This window comes from Anabas testudineus, chromosome 9, assembly GCF_900324465.2.
Source record: "Anabas testudineus chromosome 9, fAnaTes1.2, whole genome shotgun sequence".
NCBI classification, from domain to species: Eukaryota; Metazoa; Chordata; class Actinopteri; order Anabantiformes; family Anabantidae; genus Anabas; species Anabas testudineus.
Genome location: NC_046618.1, coordinates 22241417 through 22267809, shown reverse-complemented (window position 1 = coordinate 22267809; position 26393 = coordinate 22241417). Strand labels below are relative to the sequence as shown.

The following is a 26393-nucleotide window of genomic DNA, read 5'->3' as shown; positions in this document are numbered from 1 at the left end:
ATGTGTGTAAAGTAAATTTCCCGTTTGACACTTGCCTGGATTCTGTTAATAGCTCGATGAAATGCTCAAACAGGGACAGATGGAGCTCATAGGGAGCATGCAGCCAGACCTGAGGAGCAGAAGAAGGAGAGTGAGTGATCTGCAGTTGTGTTTGGCATAATATACTGTAAGGGAGAGGTGGAATCTTGGCACAGGGTGGCCTAGTTTTTTAAAGGTTCAACAGCAGTGTAAAGAACTTCTGTTCTACAATAACGCAGAAGAATTCCTCTAGAAAGTTTTCTCCTACATCTACTTTGTGTTGGCAGGTTGCAGCTTTCAGAGAATGACTTTTCACTTTCAAGATATACACAAAGTTGGTTCATCTGCCCGCGCAGCCTCACCTCGAAGTCACAGAGGAGGTCCTGGAAGGCGGTGGAGTTAGGAATGATGGAGGTCTCGTGGCCGCTGTCAACTGTTCCCACCAGAGAGAAGGTGAGATGGAGAATGTGGCTGTTGAGCAGTGAGCGTTTCTTCTTCAGCAGCATAGCCAGGAGCTGCAAGACAGACGATTAAAAGCAAACATACTTAAGCCATCACATTTCTTTCTTCTTTTTTTTTTTTAATCTTTCTGCATATTTTATGAAATGATGATAAATGAATGATAATACAATGAATGTAGAGCTCAGAATATTGCGGCTCATGTTTATAGTGAAATATAATGAGTAGCATCAGGTGAGCATCAGCTTTAAACATCTACAGAACATAAAAAAGCCGCCTAAAAAACACTAGGAATCAATCATCATGAAATGAACTGACTAAATGTATAATATTGGACTGCAGATGAAGAAGCTTTGGAAACAGTCAGCTCTAAACACTAATATTTATCAGCCAGTGAGTTTTTGTTTACCTCCTGTTTTCATCTATTTGAATTATATCTCACCTGGTAGCCTTTGATACGTTCCATCTCCTTACTGGCCAGTGGGTTGCTCTTCACGACACACACCAAAGCTTTGACGGCTGCATAAAGTCCCTCCACATCTGACGCCATGGCAACAAGGCCCAAGATGGCCGCCGCCCCTCCTACATACTGCAGATTAGTGGCCACAGGTTTAGGCACAAAGGCACGGACACCTGAAGGAGTATGAAAAGAGGGAGGTTAAATAATATTCTTGCTGCTGTGAAAGTGCAGTGTAAAGAGTCGGCAAGTTTCAGTGAAGAACAAAGTCTGATGGATATAACAAGGTGAACAATCATCATAAATATTTTCACTGAATGAAAATAGTATTGGTTGAGTTAGTTGCTCAGCTTTCCCTTTAACCTTTACTGTCTCTCCCTAATAATGACAACATCTGCAGGTGTGGAGAGCTGTAACAAACCAATCCCCTGACCTATTATAATAGTACTTTATACTACAGGATATCTTTTTGTCATTATAGGTGATTTCATAGACTCAACTTACCTAAATATCCAATGACGGCGGCTCCAATGGTACGTGCCGACCCATTGAGGTGGCCAGCAGCGTTATGAATCAGCTTGACTGGGGTGGCATTTTCATGAGAGGACACCGCGAGCTTAAGAGAGAAGAAAGGCAGTAAATTTCAACATAAAGTTCAACATGTTAGAATGAAGTATGTGGCCAATTTAGCAAATAAGGAGGAAAGGAAAGAGGCAGCAGACTCTGGCTCTACAGTACAAACACTGTATTTATGGAATTCTATACATTGATTTTCTATATTATTTAAATGTGACACAAACATCTTTGGGTGTTGGAATATTTGTCAGACAAAACAAAGCTATTTTAAGGATTCAACAAGTTACTATGGTCGTTCCTTCACATTATTAACATTTCATTTTCACTGTTTAATTTGGGGAAAGAAATACCAATAGATAAATCATTGAGATTAAATCAGGAGGGGAAGCCCTAATCTGTAAATCTGACTTTGTGTCAATGCTAACACAAAGAAATTAAAATAGTGGCACATTTTCTTAACTGCTGGTACAATAAATCATCCTCTTCCTATTCTAAACAGGCCCCTGTCGTTGGAGAAATGCTGCCTCTGCACTTCATTGCGATTTGCTTTGAGTCTCAGCAGTGGGAGCCGAGCAGGCTGGGAAATAACTTGACAGGTGGGGAGAGAGATAAAGATGAAGGAGGGAGGTCACTTGAAGCTTAATTGTAAACTATTGAACGACTAATGCTTGGGTGTGTTAGTTATTGTACGTACATATAAATGAATCAGACAGACTACATTTTTCTGTGGAAAAATGACTGATGCACACAGTTTGTGTGTCTGTGTGCTCACAGTTATAGAGTGAGTAATAGGCCAAAGGATTTGTGTCTTTATTTATTATTTAACATAGAAACCTGTCTTTTCTGCAAACTTTGCAATTTTGCTAAAGTCTGCACTGAAAGCATCCCCCCAGTCTGTGAGAGGAACAACTTCTCTTTTTTTTCAGACAGTTACATCAGTCACATATAAAGTAAGAGTTCAGCATGCTCCACTGAGTCAGACTCCAGCTTTCTCCCCCAGAAAGCTCACGAAAAGTTAGGCGATTGTTACTTAGTCAGAGAAAAACTCTTTTCTATTCCAAACACCAGTCCTTGGGAATAAGGCAAACATTGTTCCAATTTTTCACATCGTATTTACTTTAATTAATTTTAATTAATACGAGACGTAGATGGTAACTTTCATTCCATCATGCAGCACAATGTCTGACCTGTTTGGCGATGGCTTTGCTGTCCAGTTTGTTGTAGACTTTCCTGATCTTGGCCACTGTGAGCGTTGAGACAGACAAAGCATACAGACTAAAGGACACCTTCTCTTCTGGTACCAACGCCACCGGAGAGGCAGGTGTTACCTCAGTCTTTGAGTCTTTACCTGGGAGAACGAGGGAAAAAAGACATAAAGAAGATAAGAATGAATCAAGGGGAGAGAAATTAACAGCAAAAAAGATTAAAGACAGTAGTGAAACTACAAAAAGTGTAACACTAAATGCTAAGAGTTGGACAATAAATGACTAAGGCCATTATAGATTAAGACCACTCACAGGGCACATAGACAGCCTGAAAGCTGCCCACATAGTTGGGTCCCAGTTCATAGATGGCGGCAACACTAGTGGCAGGCAAAACCTCCTCTAGGAAGTGGCTGGGCCCAAGACGCCACACCAGGCTGGAGAGCTGACGCTGGGCCGGTGGCGTCCCCACATATCCGTACACCGTGCTCACTACTGGAGGGTTGGTGGAGCCAGAACCACCCGGAGTGCTGTGGATGTAGTGAAGCTAGAGGAGAAGGGAGGGTAATAATCCAGGTGAGTGATTTTTATAAGGGCACGTCATGTATACAGTACAAGTAGGACCTGAGAGCATCACATTAGTTATACTATCACATTTTTATACCACTTATCACATTTAAAACATTTCAGTGTAACTGCAGCATAATAATCCAACTTTTCATGTGTTTTAATGAAGGTTACTAATATTAGTGCTAGTAATTAATGAATGTTGACTGAAAACTAACTGGTACATAACTATTTTAATTATGAATGGTCTACTCAAATTATTCAAGTTAGTCATAAGCTATAGTGAGTTTCACAAAAATGCTTTAATCTGTTTTATATCATTGTAAATTAAAATACCTTTTTATGTTGCTCAGATTAAACATGACATTTAGACACAGCACCTTGGGGATTTGCAATAAGCATTTTCATTATTTTCTGACATTTTACGAACAAAGCATTAATAATTTAAAATTAGAATCTAAACAATAATTATGTGCAGCACTAAATGTTACGCAGCAGGAGATGATGGAGATGCGCTCATTGCTGGTGACGCTCAAAGGTTTATGATACAAACATAGCCAACAAAAATATGACATTTTAACACTTGTTTGAACAAATATCCAAATGTTAGAGATACACTGTAAGCTTAAGGTTGGGGGTCCTGGGTTTCATGGGAGTAATTTGAAGAACAGAGAAGATGTGACATCTATTCACAGGGGACAGCAAAATACAACCACAAGTACACGTAAGGTACATGGGTCATATGATACAAACAGCTCACTGTTTCCTGTGTGTGGACCTCAGTAGGAAAAGAAACGGTTGTTATCAGTGCTACTGAGAGGAAGCTGAGACTTGTGGTCTGCTGAGCTGTTTCCCTGCACTGTTCCTCTAATCTCAGGAGAATCTAAAGTCACTAAACCACAAGCCACATAAGTCTGCTGACTGCTGTGCTGCAACACTGCAGTTTAAAGCCTAGTTTACAATTTATTCTTTATCGGAATAGCAGTCACTGCTTCGTGTCCTTGCTTGCTTATTCCAATACAGTACACATTGACATTGTGTCATCCACAGACAATCACCCACTAACTTGGTGCTTTAGATAATAACCTCTGCATCTACCTCTAATGATATGTGCACTATCTGACATTTACTGTGTGTCCAATCATTGTTGCTCCAGAATCTATTCAGACCCAGATTTGTACCTTTCTAAACCATGTCCAATCAATTCGATATGCCACAGGTGGAATATAACACACAATGAATATAATCGTCATTATGGATTAATAAGTACAGACTGATGTGCAAAAATGCATCCATTTAAACACTGTGTTGAGAATTGTTGGGATGTTTGTGCTGAAAAGGAGGAGGCTGTACACTATGTGTGATCATGTGTAGTTGGCCGCTGTTACAAATATGAAGATTCAAATTAATTGGGGCAAAATTTGACAATATTTCAGGTGTTTTGGAAAGATGTCAACTAGTGGAGCAGTGTGTAACATGCAGTCTACAGATCTTCAGAATCAAACCATCATTTCTGTCTGAGCTCCTAAAACACAATAATATAAATATAGATTTGATGATTTTTTATGTTTTCGATTCTGACTTAAACATGTGATGTGAACACAAGGGTTAGGGATTTTTTAACCTTATGAAAAATATGAATTGATTTTGTTTCTATAAAAATACTTTAAAGACTCTTCTTGAAATGTTTAGAGAGCATGACATCGTATTACGATTACCTTGACGGTGTTGATGAGCTGGCCGTCAATATACAGGGTGGCCATGCTGTTCTTCAGCATTCCTTTGCTCATGACTAGCACCAGGTGGTGCCACTGGCCCTCAGCAATCAGCTCGCCGCAGCGGAAACGAGCACAGCAGGGTAAGATCTCATAGAAGGACGCTTCCTCACTCGACTCATCGGCTGCTTGATGGGGGAGGAAGAGAAAACCAGGCGACAATATTGATGAGTCAGAAGTCTTTGGCAGACGTAAATACATTAATTCATGGAGGCTGACTGAAATCCCTGTAGAGGAAGCTCTTTATATAAAGCTATTATAGATAAGCACATTTCTCCCACTTTCTCTTAATATTAGCACGAAGGTATTGTTAAAAAGTCTGAACTTTTGAACTGCATTAAAATACATGATGAAATAATTAGTTGGTTGAAAATATGTATTTTATATTAACTTGTCAACCACAAAAGTAGGTAAAAAAACGACTACATCTCTATGCCAAGTTTAGACACACATACTGCAGTTATAAGTAAAATGTTAACTTGACCACTGTTGCTTGTTTTATAACTCGACTGAGCTAATTTAGTAATCATTCCTAGTTTAATAATGTTGGTAAGTTTTAGTGCTCTACTCACAGTAGGTCTGCAGCAGCTCCTCCTTGGTGGAGACAGTGAGCGAGCGGTCTTTGGCTGACAGCACCACAGCCAGGCAGACATAGTGCTGCTCTGAGGACGTGGCCCGACGGACCAAAGTCAGCAGCCGCACCGGATGAGCCTGAGGAGTCGCACTGAAGCGCTCAACGCAAAACCAGGTGGAGTAGCTCAGGCCTGATGGAGGAGGAAACAAGCGCTCCCCTGAAGGTGGACGAGAGGAAGTAGGGTAAGGTGGAAGAAGATGATGAGATTTTTCAATAATTCAAACGTCCACTCTCAGTATCTCATATACTGATTTTTTTGGAAATGATGCATCTTCTAAATTTGAAAAACAACACAAACTGAGCTAAGTGAGCTGCCGTCTGCATCTACCATCACAAGAAAATCTTGCACAAAGCCTGAAACTGTGAATGAACCAGCAGACACAATACTTTTCTTTCTGTCAACCAATTTGCCTCTGGGATTATTGGTGTGTACACCATATTGGATTTCCATCATTTAGAGCTCTCTGAAAAATATTTTCATTTATTTACCGAGCGCTACAGGCACTGTCATTTCTGGACAGATTGCATGTTTATTCTTGTTTTGCTGCCGCCAGCACTGATTTAATATTAAAGTGAATAAGGAGCAGAAACTCTTTCTACAGCACTTCATACATTAATGGCAATGAATTCATGTGTTACAGCTGCTTGACTTTATTTGTTTGATAGTATCAATATAAAAACCTTAGGTCACTTATAATTGGACTCCTCATGTCATTCACTATTTTTAAATTATATGTATTTGCTTTATGTCATGCCCAACTCCAAAAGAACACATGCATTGTATAGAAAAGATCTAAACCAATCCATGTTGTGCTACTCTAGCTAAAATTATGGAGCCACATCAAAAAAGGTGACACTGCTGCCAACGGATTCAAGCAGATATGAGCCTTTACACCTTGGTGACCTAACACATCATAGCGATAAAAACTCGCTGTGCCTCAGGATATGACTCATATCACTCAACTGGTTATCTGACTGGATCAAATTAAAATTAGCCAAAATACCATAGTTCATTGTCTGTTGGAACAGCAGCAGGTGAGTAAGAACCAATTTTAATTTTAGGTCTAAGTCAAGCTCACTGGTAGAATTACATTACTTCTTAATAGTGCAGATGACTATGCACCTTTAGGGGAAAAATGCAGCAATGTTTTAAGAACAAAGATGCTCAAGAAAAGTAGTTGAAGGAATGCATGTGCTTCTAATGCATATTGGTAGATGGTTAAGACAAATGTGCTCCTGGGCTAACTGAAGACATTTTGATTAATGAGCCTTTAGATGATGTCATCCAAGGATGTGGGCTTAAATAGGAAAAGGGTAGAAAAGGGAGGCAAGGAAGGAAGGCGGAGGGAAGGGAACTGTGATAAATGAGGTAAAGAAGAAGGGAGGGGGGCGTGACAAAGAGAATAGATAGATTCAGGGCAAGAAAGACATGGAACAAGTGAGGGGAAAAAGAAAATGGGAATTCGAATAGGAGATTGAGATAAGCGAGGGAAAGGACAAGAAGAAAATGTGAGTGACAGGAAGAAATGAGGGGGAGAAAAGAGCGAGGTCTATAAATAGTGTTGGGTGACTTGCTAGAGAAGACAGGAGGATTGCGTGGGGTGGATGAGTGCAGAGTGAGCTGGGATGAATAGGTAAACAGATGGAGGAGTGATAGTAATGTATGGGAGAGGAGAGGAGAGGAGAGGAGAGGAGAGGAGAGGAGAGGAGAGGAGAGGAGAGGAGGAAGAGTCTAGTTGTGCTTCATAAATATCAAATGAGGCTATGGACTAGAAAATCAAGCAAAATGTCATCGATTCATTTTTATCTCAGCCTTCAGGTCTGAGAAAGCCTCTTGTAAAATCTCTGTAGGTAAAATAATATTTTTAAGAGGCACTCTGGAAAAAAACATTTGTTTTCGACACACCATAAAACCAGATGATAAGAAATTAAAGCCCCAAGGAGAGGCAAGTTTTACAAATGCACAATTAAATCTGGTTAACATAAAGGGAGGTGGAATACACAGACCAGATTGGCTGCATGTTCAGGTTGTACATGTTAAAGATAATTCTGCAGCCACAAGTTAAAGACAAGAAGAAGAAAAAATCCACTTGTTGCAGAGCAGATGAAAAAATTGCTGTTTAAATACAGTCAGGATCAAAATAAGACATGAAGGGTTGAGACGATGGTGCACAAATAGAGCAATGAGGGAGTGGTGTGTGTGGTTTGAATTTAAAAAAAGGGGTGTTCAAAGACAATGATCATTTGTGTGTTTCATTTTATCTGTCAAACAGGCTCTTCTCCCTTTGATGACAATAAAAAGCCAAAGAAAAGTTCCCAGTTTCCTGACAAACTTCTACAATTTGCAGATAGAAATAAAACCAAGCAAATTCACAAGGCGCCGTCCTTATGCTAGTACTCATGGGATATTGACAGGCTTTGTGGGTAAACTTGTTTTTGTTCTCCACTGAAGTACAAGTAAAACCACGTTCTTGTTATGTGTACACTATATAAAGACTGTACATCATATTATTCAAGTGCAACAACAACACAGTGTAATGAAAAAGAAAATGCGAGCTGCCTTTACCTGTCCCCATGCCGCTGAGCACTGCTCCATCACTGACAGCTGAGGCACTGGTGTTGTTGGTCGGAACATTATGAGGCGCCAGGCTGGGCAGAAACAGGCACCTGCACAGGACAACAGAGGACAGATTAACCGCAGTTATCTGGGGAAACAGCTGTAACAGATATAAAATATATTGTCAGCTTACAGATGTAGCTATTGTAGGAAAGCTTTACTGCAGGTTTGCTGAATTACTGCTGCAGCCTGGCTCCATCCAGAGATAAACTCATCCAAACTTACAAAGAACAGTCTGGTAATTCAAGCGCTTCGAGACACAGGAGCTTAGTATTATAATATGGAAATTTCAACTGCCTAATACTCGGGGTTTAATTATGCATGAGAAGAGGATAGAGGTGGGATGAAAGCATATATTCAGGCTAGCTTTTCAAAAGGAATCTGCTCACATTTAGTTGCATCTTTTTGAAATTTAGCTTAGGTTAGCACTGATACTGGTGATAACATGACAATTAACTGCAAAAACCTGAATAGGGACTGCACAGACATCTCAGATATGAAAAGTTATAAGTCTCCCCTATGCTTCTTTTCTGTATAGTGTCTATAAACACTGCCATACATTTTTTTAAGGACTCATACTGTGCACCAAATCAGATAATTGTTCCAACAAAATAACAGGAGTTGTCTTCTGCTGACTCACTGCCCATTAGTAAAGGTGCCATTTTTTCCCATCTAATCATAGAAAACCAGTGTTGAAGCCTCTGATGTTCTGGGGACCGAAAATAGGAGAGGATTTGGGATTTGTTTTGTTTTTTTGTGGGCAAAAGCACTGTGATGAATTCAACCGGAAACCTAACAGAGCCGGACTGAACCACACTAGAGGAAAACCTTTGACAAGTGCTGACAGCAGACAGCATGTCACAACAACTAAATATCTGCACAACGAGTTCGATAAAGGTTGTACAGTTTTATCAGCCTCTCTCAAGTATTGTAGGGAATTACATTATCCCTATGCACCTCAGTCTAGGAAATACTGTCCACACAGTAGTACCCTCTATTACTTACTATTTGATATTTCTGTTGGCGGATCAATTAACATTTGGTGCTCCAATGAGTGGATCAGTGTATGTGGGATTGACTCAAAATAAACCACCGTGTGTTTGTGTGCTCATGGGACATGATGGAACATGTCGCCCAGCTCAAGTGTGTGGCTCACTTGTTCTTGTGGAGCTCTATTTCACAGAAGAAAAGATATGTCAAGCTTTGGAAAACACAGACAATATTATCAATTCTGTGTTTTGTGCTTAGGCAAACGGGCATTCTTTTAAGGACAAAGACATAAATCTATCCAGTTGGATAAAACATAATTTAATGAATAAGTTCCAAAATGTCCCTATCTTGTAAAAATGTGACTTACTCTTTTTGTTTGTCCACCTGGACAGGAAGGTCAGAGGTCAGGGTTAGCTACAGAACAGAGCATCCCTGAAGCTGGCAGGAATTCAATTTTATTCAAGGACACTTCTCAAGGGCAGACACTCTGGTCCTCTTTTTAACAGACAGTCTGTCTGACTAACAAGCGCACCACCCTGTGCTTCAGAATAACTAAATGTATGCTGTCTTATTACCACTTGGTCGTCACCATGATAAGATTTAACAGGTAACCATGCTAATTTTTCTCTTCCCCAGTGAGAATGAGGTGCAGTTTTTTATTTTTAAATTCTACACCCTCATCCTCCAACACTGTTATTGTCTTTCCTAGCCCCTGGTGAGATGGCTGGCAGGGTGTCTGAGTGTGTGTAAGCATGTTGTGGATGACAGAGAATATGTATAGGTACATGTGTGTGAGGAAATGGAGTGCCTGTGTGTGTTTCCTAATCGCAGCAGAGGCATCAATATTTTATGTTGACAGATGGGAGAGGAAGGAGGGGTAGTCTCTGAATGTGTATGTGTGTGTCCTCCTGTGTTTATGCCGAGCAGAAAGTGGGCCAGTGCCTCGTTGCCTGTGTGCTGCTGCTGCTGCTTTGCTGTGTTTTTAGAAGAAACTCCATGTTCTATTCTGATGTGGCTGCTGTAATGAGTCCAGTGGGTTTTTAAGATAAAGGAAGTCTAAGAAACGATAAAGCAGGAATTATGATCAGTGGACGGGTGTGGCATTTATAAAATCAGGAACTAAAGGGAAGGTGAATGTTGCATTGGATGCTGTAGATTTGAAGTTATTTGGACACCTATCAGAACCTGTTATGAATTTTTGAAGAAACACAAGAACTAATTACAGGAGATTTCATTCCTGTTTTGTCCACTGAAATGTTTGATGCAGATAACAGCACTAATCATTTTTACCTCAACCCTGGGCATGATGTTCTCTATAAATACATAACTACAACTCTGATAAAAAGTAATTGCTGACCTTGGAAATAATAGTCTTAAGTCCCAATAATACAGTAGTCTCAATAATATAAACTTTAAATCCACTTATTAGCGTTCAACTGCATCTCAAATCTCAAATTCTCAAATATAACCAGGCTGTAGGCAGAATCAGCACTGATAACAACATTAACATCAACATAGACAGAGGCCAAACTACAAGAAAAGCTAAAGAACTACTGCAGCTTAACAAATACAGACCACATACATAACTGTGAGGGAATCACAAGGCTGAAGGAGCAGAAGAACATCCAAAATGAGAAAAGGCAGCAGTGTAACCTGTGGCTATGTATTTTCTTTTCAATCTAACATATCAGATGCAGGACAAGGTCTAAAATCACATTAAAACATTGTCCCCTTTTCCAGCTCCACTGTTATCAGTGATATCTGGCAGGTCTAGGGTAGTGCACCTTGGCAGTATCTTCTGCCTGGTGGTGGTGTGGCCAGTGTGTTGCCCTTGAAAGTGTGCAAAGCAAAAAGATGGAATTACTGAGGTAAACCGATTTTTTGAGAGTCAATCTCTTACTTATGACACTGTAATGTATACTGTTTAATTGAACTGTTGAATTAAATATTATGCGTTCTAGTAATTCAATGCTGGTCACATATTACAACTAATAACCTCAGGCCTTTTGCAGCTAAATTGATAGAAAATGTCTACTGTAACCTTTGGCAAGAAGTCACCTTTCTTTCTTTAATCTGATATTCTTATGAATATTAATAAAGTATAAAAAGAGTGTCTCTTGACACTTGTTTACTCTGTGTAAGTGTAACATGTGCATGTGTCATGTATGTGCTGGTAAAAGTGTGTGGGCTAACAGCCAAGGTGACCTCTCATACAGTATGCCATCATTTCCACTGACCCCAGACAGTGCTACAAACAGAACGAAACACAAAGCGCAGAAGACTCTGTCAGAAGCAGCACCCATTAAAAACATGGCAAAGGGTATCTGTTGGATGACATAAAAGGCGGAAAATAAGCCTATTTGTATGCACCGCTCCGCAACTGGAGGCAAATAAAACTCTCCTGCTGAGACAGTTGCAGGTGAGCGCACACAACTTTTTTTCTCTTCAGGGAAAAAGAACACAAGGCAACCTGAGGTGTGTCATTTGTGAGGATAATCGATCCACAAAGAGAAAGATTTAGAGTAAAGTGAAGGTGTGACAGCACTTTTAAAAGCCCGCAATGAAGATCAGACCATACCCAGACAATAGGACCTGAGGGGAAGTGAACCTGCTTAACATTAGTGTTGCTGATAACTATTCTTAAATAAATAGCTCTTATGGTTTCAATGGATCCTGGTGCTTGATGTAATTAATTATGTCACAGTGTGGCAATCCTCAATCTAAGCCTTTTTAACTCACTGTTTCAGTCATAGAGCACATTTACTATCTTATTCAGTCTGTGAATTACAGTGCCCCTGTCAAAGCAGGCAGCTGTTTTTAGTACATAAACTGTGATACACCCACTGTGTGCCATCAAAAAAAGGTAATGTTTGGCTGGCTAAAGTAAAAAAACAGCTATAAAATGACTACATACTACTGGAAGACTACAAATGCAAACACTCAAATTTAATTGTGATGTTCAGGGGCACTAACCCAAAACCTTCCAGCGAGGTATCAAACTCCACAAATGCAGGCGTGACGGCCGATCCATACAGGCGGATGTCATGGGGCGTTGTCATGGATACCAGGCACTTGACTCGAGTGAGGGGCACTGTGCTGCCTTCAGCGGAGCGCACCAGACTGCGGCTTATGCGGTACTGGCCGTTATCCTCTGCCGGTGTGGTGAAGACGCTGTCGGGGCCGAAGCCCTCCGTCGACATGGTCATGCTGTCTGTGAAGTGAGAAGGGACGTGTTAAGCTCTGGACATAGAACCATTTGGAAACCGTCAACACAATGACAGAAAATGTTTTATTATAACGCAGTGCCACATGATACATTTTTGGCCAATCAAATCAAACACTGCAGAAAAGTAGAAAATAACAGGCTCTGAATAAAAACATAACAAACTGTGGCAGTATTAGAGCTCTGGACTCTGAGTCTCAGGTATGTTCATTCTAAATTCAATGACATTTAAATTTTAAAGCAATACAGAGGATGTACAGAAGAGAGTGCATATAAACTCTGATAGAGTAGAGGGCATTAAATCAAACCTGAATGTTTACCATCCCTGAAGGACTAGAATTAAGTCCCCACATTTTATTCTGTACTGGGAACGTGGGTTTTTGTTGTTACGAGTTGCCAGATGTGACAAAGACAAATCTGATCAAAGCAAGAATTACATTCATCAGTAGGAGCTTAAAAAAGATACTAGATTATCTTCTCACAGACAGAAGGATGGTTCTCTGTAGTCTAACAGTAGCGACTTGTAAAGAGCAGTAATTAGCAGGGACTTGATATATGTTCTCGGTTTGGGGGAGACACAATAAGCAATTAAGACATGCTGAGGAAAATTACAAACATTAACAGCTGTTCATAGAAAACAAACCATTAACCAGTGGATTAGAGCCTGTCTTTGTTTAAATAGAGAATTTACACATTAATTGGATTGTAATCAGAGGCCTGAACAAATACTCTGAAGCTGCTTTCACACATGCACTGGAACTCTGAACTTTAGCAATACCCAGAGGTTTAGTAAGCTCGGACATTCACACTCCTCTCCTTCAGAAAACCAGGGTTACATGCTGCATTCAAAGTGAAGTTTCCCATATTTAACAGTAACAGCTTCTGTCTAGCCTTCCTACCAACTCAGCCCTGACACTGGCTAATATTAAGGTTGCACAAACTAAATCCAGACTGTTCCAATGAGTTTGGAATCATCTGAACCTTTTTTGTAATCCTATAGAATCGTCCCCTTTCCATCGCCGAGTCTGTGCTAGTCATTTCCACCTACAATTAAATGCCAACGGAAAGCTCTTCCTCTGCAATCACAACCTATTCACAGAAGGATTCGTCCCAATGAGCTCTGATAGAGTGAGCAAAGAAAAGGAGCAGAATTGCTAGAAGATTGATGGGCCTTTTTTCAAGCATTTTAGCACTGAACCAAACTTTCTCCCAGGAGGAAGCTGGTCTCACTGTGGCGGATGGGAATGGCTCCCAAATGACATGATCATTTAATAACTGTACTGGAGGACTGCTGTGAATTCAGCTCTTCAATTCTCAGCTATTAAAAAGTGATAGATTCACTTGTTAAGAACCTGTCGTTTTGGAAAATTCACATAACGTCATATGTAATATAATCCATGATGAAATAAAATACTGCATACATCTTTTAGCAGATAGATGAGTTCCATATCTATTAGTTTAAATAAAATTGAATGTTTAAAATTGTTTCTAGGAAATTCAAATGTGCACAACTAAACTTATACTATGCATTAGTGGTAGCTGTGGTTCCGAAGGTAGACCAGGTCTACCAATCATGGGATCGGTAGATTGATTCCCAGCTCCTCCATGTCGAAGTGTCCTTGGGTAAAATGCTAAACCCCAAGTTTCCCCTCTGTGAATCAGGTCAGATGCATGGCTGTATTTATGCAGTGTGTAAGTCTGTGTGTATGTGCTTGTGTGTGATAATAGGTGAATGTGACGCAGTGTAAAAGCACTTTAAGTACCAGTTAGGTAGAAAAGCGCTATATAAGTGCAGACCATTCACCATTAAACAATAGCTCTGAGAGACGTACCGCAGCCACAACATAAGGAAAGCGCTATAAAAAAAAATACTGTAATAATGTAATAATGAACACTTTGCAAAACGAAATTGTAGAAAAGGAATACATTTTTTGTTAAATGCAACCTAATGCGTACAGACCTTTCTGAATTAATTAATTAATAATTAGACCAGTTCCACAGTGACCTATGATGTGAGTTCTCATTGTCTTACTTCTCATCTCTGCATCGTAGCTGAGTGAGCTCGGTTTGTGAACCCGGTACTGCTTCAGTAGTTTCTTGTCCCAGGCGCCGCAGTTGAGAGGATTTCCAAGGCGTAAGAACTCCCTGGAGGAGAAGAAGAACAGGATGTCAACAATAAACACACACAGATGTACAACTCAGCATCACTGCAGCAAGATCCTTTCAGTGGCCTGAGGGAAAAATATATTTAGAGCCCAGGACTTTAACTCTGCTTGGTTATGCTCACCAATCAACCCTCAATTGCTGTGCAGAGAAACTAAAAGTACTGTACATATGCATCTGACATAGTGGCGTGACATAGTTTAGGAGGTTAATAACAGCTTAGACAAATATATTTAAAGCATGAAAGATAAATATTAAAAAGGAAGTGATATGCCTCTTTGATAACAGCGGGGACTGTAATTGTTCAGTTAGTGGAGTTTGGCTCTAATACAGCCAGGTTTAGCTGTTGTATTCCCAGAGGGACCACCAATCCAAAGCATGTCCTGTATGTGCTCATGAAACTGTAAAGTACTCTGAATAAAATCATCTGTCTTTTGTGTGCAGCATGTTCAGTCAGCAGTTACTTTGCAGGGCGACAACATGCTGTAGTATGTTTCAAAGTCAATGATAAGGCTGACTGGCATGTAAGTGCCTTGAATGTGAAGAGTCCATGTGATGTTTTGTGTCGGTTGTCAGAGCATAGAGTGAGAGACACAAGCGGCTGGAACCCAGATAGCTCTAAAATAACACCAAAGACACAGAAAGACTCTGGAGCATTGCTGCTGGCTGACGATGGCAGAGAAGAGACAAAGCACAGGAGGAAAAAAAAATATGAGGGGAGAATGACAGAAGAAGACTGACAGCACGAGAGAAGAGAGGGATGGGAAACAGAGTGACAGCTACAGATATGTTTATCTCCAGCACAATTACGAGTGGAGAAAATATCAGTCGGAGAGGCAACATTTACATATGAAAAGAACCAACCATGGGCATGTCAAATGAGTTTCCCCTGTGTTCCTCAACCCCAACCTCCCATCTCACTTAACTAGTCAAGCACGAAATGAGAATCTCTCCGATTGTCTGCATACATAGACCTCCTTCACACGCTGATACCTGTCAAAGCATATTTCCTTTCCCGAGATATTATTTTCAGCCACTGGAGAGAAAATCTCAACTATCTTAGCGACTGGAGCTAAGCTTGCTACCACCAGGACATGATGTTTGGTCCCAACTGTGACAAAAAACTGCTTTAAACTGTGAATATTTTGGGGCACTGCAGGGTGGCAATAAACAAAATGATTGCAGATGCGCCACTGCTAACAAAGGTAATTATTCACTGCTTGATACATACTGATGGCTTATTTCTACTACTGTCACCCTCAATGCATTAGCACAGCTTTAGATTGCTAAATTATAGCACTGTAGCACACTACAGCACTAGTATGTCAACCTATAAATCTTACTGTTTATATGTTAACATGCCAAAACTGACAATGCCAAAACTATACATAGTGCAAAAAGTTACATTTAGGGATGTAGCAGCCCATTTAACATTGTGAAATGATCATTAGCTTAGTTCAGTACCTGAGTGCCATCGGCTGCAGAGCCTGTGAGGCCAGCCTCTCAAACATCCTCTGCAGCGGTGGGTGCAGTGGGTGGTCTTCATCACCCAGAGCCTGACTGCAACGCTGTAACAGCCGCTGGTGGAGGCAAGCCTCACACAACACCTGCTGGTTCCTTTCACTGTTTACTAAAAGCTGGAGGATGTTGGCCACTGCCAGCTGCAGGTCAAGGGCATGCTGCAGGGAAACAGAAGGAAGGACATGAATTATAAAACGTGTTAAAGTTGCGTGATGTGTGTATTTATACCATGTGAAGTGTGAGAAATTATTCTGTAGGGTTTATACAAAGTTATTCATCTACCTACCGATTTATGACAATACTGGATTGGACAACATTTAAAATTATTCATTTATATGCATTTTTTCACAAATATTTACCATTGACACATACGTAAACCTTATGTGCTCTAGCCAACAGACAAAATAGTACTTTCCTGCCCTGCATCTAACCCCAGCACCCACAGTGACAGGAAGTGCATTTCCTTCTGGTGTTTCCTCACCTCTGGCTGGCTGTTAGAGGAGACTGAGGGCAGCAAGTCCAGTATGGCCAGGACAGCTCCTGGGTGGATCACCACCATGTCAGATGAAGATGAAGAGGAAGCAGGGTGGGAAGGGTTGGCTAGGTGGAGCTTCAAGTCCGTGAGGGCTTTGACTGGGGCCGGGGGCCCCGATGTTCCATAGTAACCATGTCTGGGAGCACAAGGACAGAGGGAGTCAAATTTAGATAAATCCAATCAGGTTACATCAAGTCATTCACCACACTTCACAGTAAGTGCTTTACAGAAAACAAGGCTCACAAATACAAAAGAAAGAAATTAGTAAAAATAACAACTAACAACAGCAAAGTAAGACCTGGGGATATGCAAGCATGTTCTTCTTTATCAAGAAACAGAGGCAGCAATATTTTTATGTTAATTTAGCCATGTTAACATAGATATATATGTATTTATTAAAAGAGCAGGAAAAAATCCTAATTGTTACTGAATTAATGTAATAACATTGATCCCAACTTTATTTAACATGAGTCAGCACTCATCAGAGGTGTCAGTCAGTTACTGTTTCATCTGAAACACTGAGCTCTCTGTGCAGCAACAGCAGTCAGCATGAGATCTGCTGGAGCTTGCAGTCGAACAATTAGACAAAATAAGCGTGTTGCTGCAATGTAAATTACAGAGCGGCAAATCTCCCCTCAGGAGAGATGGCAAGCAGGAAAAGGCTGGAGTCAGCACAAAGTGCTGGAGGGGCTGGATATGAGACAGGAAACAAACTGGGTTTTTTATTTTCACAGTTACTGGTGAACGCTTCAGTTGTTTGACTTATTTTTAAGAGCACAGTTGCACTGCCTGAGAAGACAAACTAAGTTTACTTTTGTATTGGCTTCTACTGTGGGTATGAATGAACTGGAATTTAGGTTACATAAAGAAGCTCCAGCTCCACTATTGTAATTAAGCTCTATTTTTTTATTTCGTGATTATATTATCTCGAGTAGTGCATCTCTCAGTGTAGTGGTGAAGAATTCACAGATTGTCTCATTTAGGCTGTGTTCAAATAGACTTTCTGGTACTTTTCCTTCATACGAATGGCAGACGTGGGCTGATGACTTCCCTGATTTGTGAAATCCAACAGTGGCAAGAAAGTTTCCTGGTTTTCTGGTGGAGGGTTCATCATGATTTGGATTCCTTTGCTCGTCATTGTGGAGGGGAAAATAAATTCCTAAATGTAGGACTTAATTTAGAACACGGAAATACTGTAAATCTACTACAGAATGGCTTTGGAGACACATGATGTGTGATGAGCAGGTTTGTTTACTCTTCCATCTAGTGAACCTGGTGTAGAGCCTAAGGAGCATACAGGGGGAATATCCTAACATGCAACACTGACACTATTTATTTTTTACACTACAAACCATTAGTTTAATCAAAAGCTCCTGCTGTGTCACTTTCACAAACATGATAATCACAGCACTGATTGCTGTGATTTGCACATCACAGTGATGTTATTCTCCCAGGGTAAAGCTCATTGTACAAGATGTTTTAGAGCTGATGAGTGTGATTTGGATAAAGATTAAATCGCAGGGAATGTTTTTACATGTATCAAACCAAGTACATCCTAAGCAATTAGCAGCTCACTTTCCACAGTTTTTATGGGTTCTAAGATAATTGTAAGAATGGAAAACAGTATTACAATCAACTTAAAATGACTCTTTAATTTAGACTGTGATAACAACATGCTATTGTTGCATTTCTACCACCCACACAGAAGAGCTTGTGGTGAAGTACACAAACAAGGACAAGGGCTTTATCATCTCTAATTGTCAAATTAGTCCACCTCATGAATATGCAGCCCTGGACCTGATCCAGACAGACAGAAGGGGACCTAAAGTTTCACCTTGACAGCTATTTCAGCTCAGTAGACAGAGTACATTTAAACTGCCCCAACCGCTTTTTTCTTTTGTAAATGAAATTCAAAGTGTAGCAGAGTCTGGGGTTAGGAAGGGGGGTGGGGGCTTCAGCTGAGAAAAGAGAGAAGGAAAGGAAAAAGGACGGGGAGGAGCAGGAGAGTGAGGGAGGAATGTGACGAGGAATAAAAGCCTACTTTAGATTGAGAGTAATTTAGGCTGATTCTTTTTCCTTACCCAAGAGTAGCTAAGGAAATATGTTTCAAATAATGTGGTTAGGGACACTCCTCCACCATAATATAGTACATAGAGTTATTTTTGTGGTTGTGTATTTCTAACACATTACTGCACTAACAGATCATTATAAGACAAATACTTTGGGGTTCAAACTTTTAACATTTTACATATTAAATGACTGATTAGTAATTAGAAAATAGAATGTAGTGTGAAAATAACCATCTGTAGATGTTGTGGTACATTAATAAATGTTTCAAGTGCTTACAGTGGCTAAAACTAAACCTTATTTTTCCTCACTTACAGCTTTGCTCGTAGAAACCCGTTTTATCTCTTTATTAGAAGATTGTGATCATTTTGCTACTAGTGTGTGCTCTTAGTGAGTAGTCTTAATTGAAGGAGAGGATAATGAAAATGAAGGCTTGAGGGTAAGAAAAGTGGCAGAGCGCTGTAGCTACCTCTTCCTGGCGAGCGCTGGCGTGCCCCACGGCGAGGGCAACGAGGTCTCATGAGTTAGGCAGGGAGGCACCTGCTCTGCACGACTGCATGGCAGCACACACACACACACACAGAAGGAAAATATTCACCCACACACAAAGAAACAGATGCATATGGGCGTACGTATATGCATACATACACAGAAACACACAGATGTACACACACCCACACACACAGCCGTGCAGATGGACCAGTCCGAGGATGAACAGCCAGACAGCGCCAGAGGTTAGAGGAAGAAAAAGAGAAGAAGAGAAAAAGAGGGAAGGAAGCTGTTAGTGGAAAGCTGACAGAGGAAAGCTGGAGCACATGCACAACGCCAGCTATGAGTGCACGAGCTGGGAGTCTTTACTTCAATACGGCTGGCATTCAAATTTCATATTGATACTTCCAGTAAAATGAGTCATTCACAGAGAAGCTGCTTTTGATCAGGACCCCCAGATTTAGAACAGAACAAAATAAGAGAATTATAATTGACTGTATGGTTGTTGCTAAATATTGTCTGCAAAGTAGTTTACAGGTTCGAACACTGAGAGCATCAGTCAAAGCACAACTCTTCAACTCCATGTGCAGCTTAATCTAACTGCAGGTTCCTTTATTTAATTGAGTAGGCTTAAAGTGAAACTGTTACGTCATGATTCACGTGAGACGTTGGAAACAGTGAATTTTAAAATGATGATAGAGGACTACTAAAAAAATGTCACCAATTAAAGGCTCCTTGAGTTTACACTGAAAACTTGTTACTCTTTGCTCATTAAGTGATGATAAACTCTCACTTAACTGTTTACTTATTTAACAGACAATATGTTGACAACTATGCTTCATCTCTAATCATTTATTATTTCATTGGACTGACTACATGCAGACAGATGGCAGCTTCCGGGTTGAATTTGACCCTTCTAGAGTCAGCACTGATTTATAGTGTAATATATACAGTACTTATAGGCTTTTAACTGACACACAGATCATGACAACACACAGACTATGCAACATCTGTTGTAGGGGGTTTTATATTAGCTCTAGACATATTTAAAAAACGATTTAATACTATGCGCTTCATAATAGTCACTATTCAATTTTTATTTCAAGCGTTGGAAAATGCCCAGTGTCTACAATCTGCTGACCTGTCAAAGGAGTCGGTGGCCATCTTGTACAGATAGATGAAGAGCTTGCTGCAGTGTTTCAGTGTAGGACAGACACTGTCTCCTGCACAGCCTCCAGAAGGAGCCTCGTCCTCCAGCAGCCTCTGGAAAGGCTGAGCGTTGGAGGGGAACACGCTTGTAGGACCCAGCTTCTTAATGTCTGAGAAACAGCCCAGCAGCCTGGTGGAAAATAGTGGAGGGGGGAAAAAGTAAATCCTCCTACTTACTAGTAAAAAGTGAACTCAGTTCTCACCAGACATTAGATATCAAGCTTTGCAGATACTTTTAAGTCTGTGTGAATAAACCTTACCTAACAGCATCAGCCAGCTTCTCATACTGGATCTCCGTGCGGAAGAAGTGGGAGTTGGCCGGCTCGTAACGCATGGCAGCAGTGAGCGTGCAGAAGACGGTGTGCAGAAGCTCAAACACTTGGTTCTGGTTGACCCGCTCCCACCCGTGCTGTGGTGGCTGGCAAAGTGAGCGCTCCATGGCCACCAGCAGAGAGGTGACGTAGACAAACCCCCCCACCTTGCGGAACACCGTCCGAGTGCGGTGACTCTCCCGCAACACTGCTAACAAAGCCTTCAGGAGGATGAGAGGCAAGCAGAAGATATTTATTTCTTCAAGGTTCTAAAGCAAATATTACTTATTTTACGCGGTTGTTTAATGAAAGCATAAAACACATTTTCTGAAAGGAAATGAATAAATAGCTTTTTTTAACGTTGCATTCCCCAAAGTACAGTACATCAGCCGTAACATGATTTTTTCTGAACATGTCACAGTGTTTTACTTTCTCTTCATCATTATAACTCGCTTTATTTAACCTATTTTACATTTTGTGACTCAATTATTCTCTCCAACATTGAATTTTCATGTTACTTCTGCCACCTCATTCAGTCGTGTCTCTGCTCATCACCAATTTCTCCTCTCATTCTTCTTTTGCAGTGAGAAATATTTACATCCCCCTTGGTGGTATCTTTGCCTCACTTCGCTGACTGGGTTTATCTTTTTCAACAAGTTTTATGATTCGCATTAGTAACTAACACTGAAACAATCATCAATCTGTAACCCAGATATGAGTTTGGGGACCTAAAAAGAGCCTATGAGCAGTGAATTTGACTGGCAGAGTTTTCAATTAGAAACCGACAACACAGGTAAAGGGCATAGGTACACGTCAGGGGAAAACCAGCTCACTGAGACTGGGGATAATTTAAATTTAAAACATTTCAACGCCTCTCATGAAGAAATATCTTGTTGTTACCTTGATGTTAGCATGATATGATAAAATCATTTAAGGGGTATTCTATACAATACATGCCACATGCTTTATGCAGATAACCCAATTAACACATTCTCAATACTACAATAAAGAAGCAGGAACTCATATTACTTAGAGTGCTTTTGTTGAGTTGTTGTTGCTTACATCTACAATCAGAGACTGTGAACCATAAATTCAGTGATCACATATACTATATATCTAGCAAAGTAAATAGGAGACTCTCAACTTTAATAATGTCTCCCACTGGAGGTCAAGTGATTAAAAGAGAAGTAACAACAGTAATACAATGCACAGCTGAGCCAGCCGTTTCCTCCTGCATTAAAATACTGCTTCACTCAGCACAGTAGTTTTTAAACTTTCAAAATAATGTAAAAGATATCATCTTCCTGTCTTCCAAGCTGGGAAATTACCACCAGATCATGACTACGTGCTGTTAAAAAAATAGATTTTATTTTGGGAACAGTTTGTTTATCTGTGGTGTCTTTCTGTTGATACAGAAACCCTATGACTAGTGAGGGAAAGGATTTGATCTTTGCTCTCAAAAGGGTGATAATTAAAAATCCCGGATTAGTGAAACAAAGAGCAAAATGCTGAGCAAAATGCTGACGGGTTAATCCATCCAAAACCTTTAGGAGGCATAGAAGGCATCAGGTTTGTCTCTTCTGAAGGAGTGGAATTAGAAAATGCAATTATGCTCCAGAAAATGAGCTGCCATGCTTTTATCCTGTGTGTGTGTGTGTGTGTACCTAATGCTTAGTGCCCAGCCAATTACTTTATGCAGGGCTTCAAACATACTGAATATTGATTTCAAAATTCGAGACTTTCCTTTCCTTTGTGTTCACACGGAACCTGAAGGTTTTATTAATGCTTTATTGATGTAATAAAATACAGTAACATTTTCTTGCTAAACTCGTCTTAGCTAAATACAAAGATTTATTATTGTTTTTTTTTTACAAAACATTGTTTGAATGTATGATGACAGTAGTTCTAAAATCACAGACCACATATGTTTATCAAACCTTGTTAATGTTATCTTAATGTAACACAGTGAGAGAAAGCAGCTAAACAAGTAAAACAGAAAAGCAACTGAAATAATAAATAGCTGTAAAAGTAAAGGTTTGTGTATGTGTTGTTACCCTTAATATGTCCGTTTTCAGCTGTAGTTCACTGGAAGGTGCTGAGTGCATGAGGCCCAGCAGTGTTCCCATGTCATCATCGCCGCTGGGTGACAGGACAAGCTGCTGGATGATGAGCAGAGCGTGTTCCCGACACTGACGATACTTCACGATGTTGTGAACACAACGAGCACCGCCAAACTCTCTGAACAGAGCTGAAATGAAGAGATGAACAGGAGGGAAAATAAAAAAAAGTAGTTTAGTCCCTGTATATCGTTTTGACTGGACAGAGTAAAAAAATATTCTAACAATCCAAACAATAATACCTCCATCAATCCATCCTACACTATCCACTCTTTACAGTTCTGAAGCTACAATCACAGCTTGGGTTTTGTTTCTTATGTGTCATCACTAATCTAATAATTATAAAAGTTACTCAAAAAGTTAAATCTGTATCAGTGGTTGCCTGTTCTCTTGTTCTCAATACAAGTACCTTTACAAAAGACTGTTGGCTGAGAGCCTCAAGAGTAAAATGTAAATGTAATCAAGATGTCAGCTACAAATATCAGACGCATTGTCTTTTTCTGACGAAAGCAACTAGTCATCATCAAGGTCAACCACAGCTCTGAGCTGTCCGTGTGTAGTCTGTGACTCATCACATTTCTAGAGATAACTGAAACACATACACAGGTGTAAACACAAATCAAACCAAATCAATGAGAGACTGCTGTGGGAGCTGTGGGAGGAGAGCAACATTTGAGGGGAGATGCTTTATCGATCCCTGGAGAGAAATTATCATTTCCCTACAAGTCAACAAAGAGGTCAGAGGTTGAAGCTCGGCAGCCTAACAGGGTGATTACACAGAAAACACAATTTAACTGGAACGCTGGCTGATTTTAAGCATAAATATGAAGTTTCTGATACTATTTTTAATTTCTTCTTTATTTTTAATCCTTCTCATAATCTTATCAGGAGCCAATATCCAGCTGTTATCGTCTGATGGCATTTCCGATAATTCAGTGCATTTACATGGACTTAAGTAACCACCACTCAAGTTACTGAGAGAAACCAGGTTTCCTTTTTATAGTGCAAACTATCTTAAGTAAAGAAATACGCTGTTAAAAATTACATCTACCAGGACCTTTGTCTTGGATTTAGTTTTAGTTGGATCTCAGGCAGACCTAATTTTTCATCCAGATGCACTACAGCCAATAGTAGTAGAGTGGTGAGTGTCTTCAGCCTTTGTTATGCACATGCGCTCTTGTAAAAAGCTGATTAGAAACCTGGTTAGGTGTTTACATGGCAGACTAATCAGAGCTCTCTGGGAGAAATCTATCTCGGGAAATCAAGTTTCGACCAATCCTCTACTACTCTTACAGTAACCAGGTTTCCTGTTTACATGACACTTCAGAAAACTGTAACCTGGTTACCTGAGTGCACGTAAACTCACTGATTGCTATGTCGATGACACACAACTCTTCCTGTTCCACTGTATGACTATCTCTATCTGCTTAGATGAGAGAAAACATTAACTCAAGAGAATCTCTCTTAGCCAGACCTTCGATGCAGCACAGCATCACCATCACGTTGGGATGTTCAGTTACTGTTTCCACTAAGTCTGCCAGAAAACGTCTCTAACGACAAATAAACTCCTCCACTTCTTATTTTTGGTCGGTAAAAATGACACAGTTCATTCAGATACTGTTCACTATTGATATCTCTGCAAGGGCTTCCAGTGGCTGCTCAAATCAGGTTAAAATCACGTTAAAAGCTTTTAACACTCGCCTACAGACTGGTTAAACTCAGTTTTGTCCCATTTGAACATTCTCATCAACTCAGCAATGAAACGGCTCTTATTGGTTGCTACACTACACAGCAAAAGACCCTATTTAAACAAACAAACCAGCTGAAGATGAAACACTCGTTATCAGGTACATGAGACTGACAAAACTGATGTCACTAAAGAGTCATCCGGAAGGCGTGCTGCAGGCATGCAATGTACCGGAAAATGCTTACGTATGTCTGTTTACCTGCATTAGTGTTAGTGGTGTTGGAGCCCTGCAGGAGCACAGTCAGTGTTTCCATCACCAGCCAGGCCAACTGCTTCTGCTCCTCTGCTACTGTGTTGTTTTTACAGTCGACTACAGATAAAGGGAAAACAGAGAGAGAAGGACACAGTGAGCAAATACCACTAATGATAGAAACAATAACAAGAACATGCTAATTTAAAGACAAGAAACTAAAAATTTAATTAAACAAGATAAAATGGATTCAAAAAGCTCTTTGTAAGTTGTTTTCAGCCTTGTGTTAATACACAAACACACTATCATTCTTACCTTGGTCATTATTTTGTGGCTGCTGCTGTGTGGCTGGGTCTTTGAGCAAGGCAGCATACTTGTGCAACAGGTTGACCAGCACCTCCAGCAGGCCAACCTCCCGCAGCACGTCGCTGAACACTGGGTCGTGCCTGGCCAGCTTTAGCAGTGTCCGGACAGCTGTGATGCTGCAGGCGTGCGACGTGCTCGATTTGAGCAGCACACTGACGCTAAACAGCTCTTTGCATGGCACGTAGTTGAGGCTGAAGACGACAAACTCCAGCAGCTCAAAGTATTTGGCCTGTGCCTCGGGGAGCTTGGCCACTCGCTCAGCAAACTGCGACAGGGTGTGCTGCGACTCCAAAATGAAATAGTTGGCTGGCTCGGCTGCATAGATGTTTCCAATGGCATCCAGGAGCATACAGGCCAAGCGGCTTGTTTTGGCCCGTAGGAAGGCATTCTGGAGCACTGCAAAAGCCTGGATATTACGCACTGTGTGGCCTGGGAGAAAATATATGAAGCAGAGGAGGAAGACATGTTTCTGATTATTATAAATCAATTAGACCTGACTGATCAATATTTATATAGTAACATGAATAGAAATATAAAATACAACTGATAAAACATACACTCGTGAAAAAGCATGAATGGGCCTCTGGTCTGGCAAAATATATCTAATGAAAATTTGGATACAGGCTCAGTAGCAGAACCATCCTTCTGCTTTGCACTGTGTCAGCCCTGAAAACAGAGGGTTAGATTCAAATCTAATCAGGCTCAGACAGTGCTTGAAACCTCTCTGCAAAAGCAGTTTTCTGAGACTATTTCTGAAGGTGGCAAAAATGAAAGCAGTGCTTGAAACTAAAAAAGCTGAAACTGCAAGCAAACAGAAACTAAGCAAAATGTATTGGTATATTTATATATTTATATTTAGGGGAGGTTTGCATTTACTGCTTTTCACAGTGTGTAGAGTGCAGCAGTTGGTCAAAGGAAACTGTAAAACAAACAAAAGGTTGTTCCGATTTCCTAACAGAGCAGTGTTAGTAAGCTCAGACAAAAACAGACTATTTTAACTTTTTCCTTTACTCTAAGATCTGTTGAAATCACTCCACAGTCCACAAGAGTGGTTTAATTTGCAGTAATGGTGTACTCTCGTTTCTCTGTCATGCCTTTTATTTTTTATTATTTAATGATAAACATTGATGGCAATGGCCTTCAGTTTCCAGTTGGTTGAA

The 26393-nt window shown here is 40.4% G+C and overlaps 1 protein-coding gene across 2 annotated transcripts in view; it reads right to left on the bottom strand.

Moving 5' to 3' along the window:
* The window catches only part of wdfy3 (WD repeat and FYVE domain containing 3), a 72174-nt gene that overhangs the window by 19470 nt on the left and 26311 nt on the right, over positions 1-26393 (bottom strand). The window contains exons 9-26 of one of the 2 annotated variants that reach the window (XM_026342873.1): positions 25183-25662; positions 24877-24987; positions 22868-23061; positions 20763-21034; positions 20435-20632; positions 16684-16873; positions 16146-16360; positions 14551-14663; positions 12269-12506; positions 8255-8355; positions 5627-5845; positions 4998-5182; positions 3028-3259; positions 2698-2858; positions 1439-1550; positions 920-1110; positions 381-533; positions 36-109 (exon numbers count right to left, since the gene is read on the bottom strand). In XM_026342873.1, coding sequence (XP_026198658.1) covers positions 36-109; positions 381-533; positions 920-1110; positions 1439-1550; positions 2698-2858; positions 3028-3259; positions 4998-5182; positions 5627-5845; positions 8255-8355; positions 12269-12506; positions 14551-14663; positions 16146-16360; positions 16684-16873; positions 20435-20632; positions 20763-21034; positions 22868-23061; positions 24877-24987; positions 25183-25662 — 3439 coding nt within the window. The remainder of the gene's footprint in view (positions 1-35; positions 110-380; positions 534-919; positions 1111-1438; positions 1551-2697; positions 2859-3027; positions 3260-4997; positions 5183-5626; positions 5846-8254; positions 8356-12268; positions 12507-14550; positions 14664-16145; positions 16361-16683; positions 16874-20434; positions 20633-20762; positions 21035-22867; positions 23062-24876; positions 24988-25182; positions 25663-26393) is intronic. The other variant, XM_026342872.1, reaches the window with a different exon arrangement.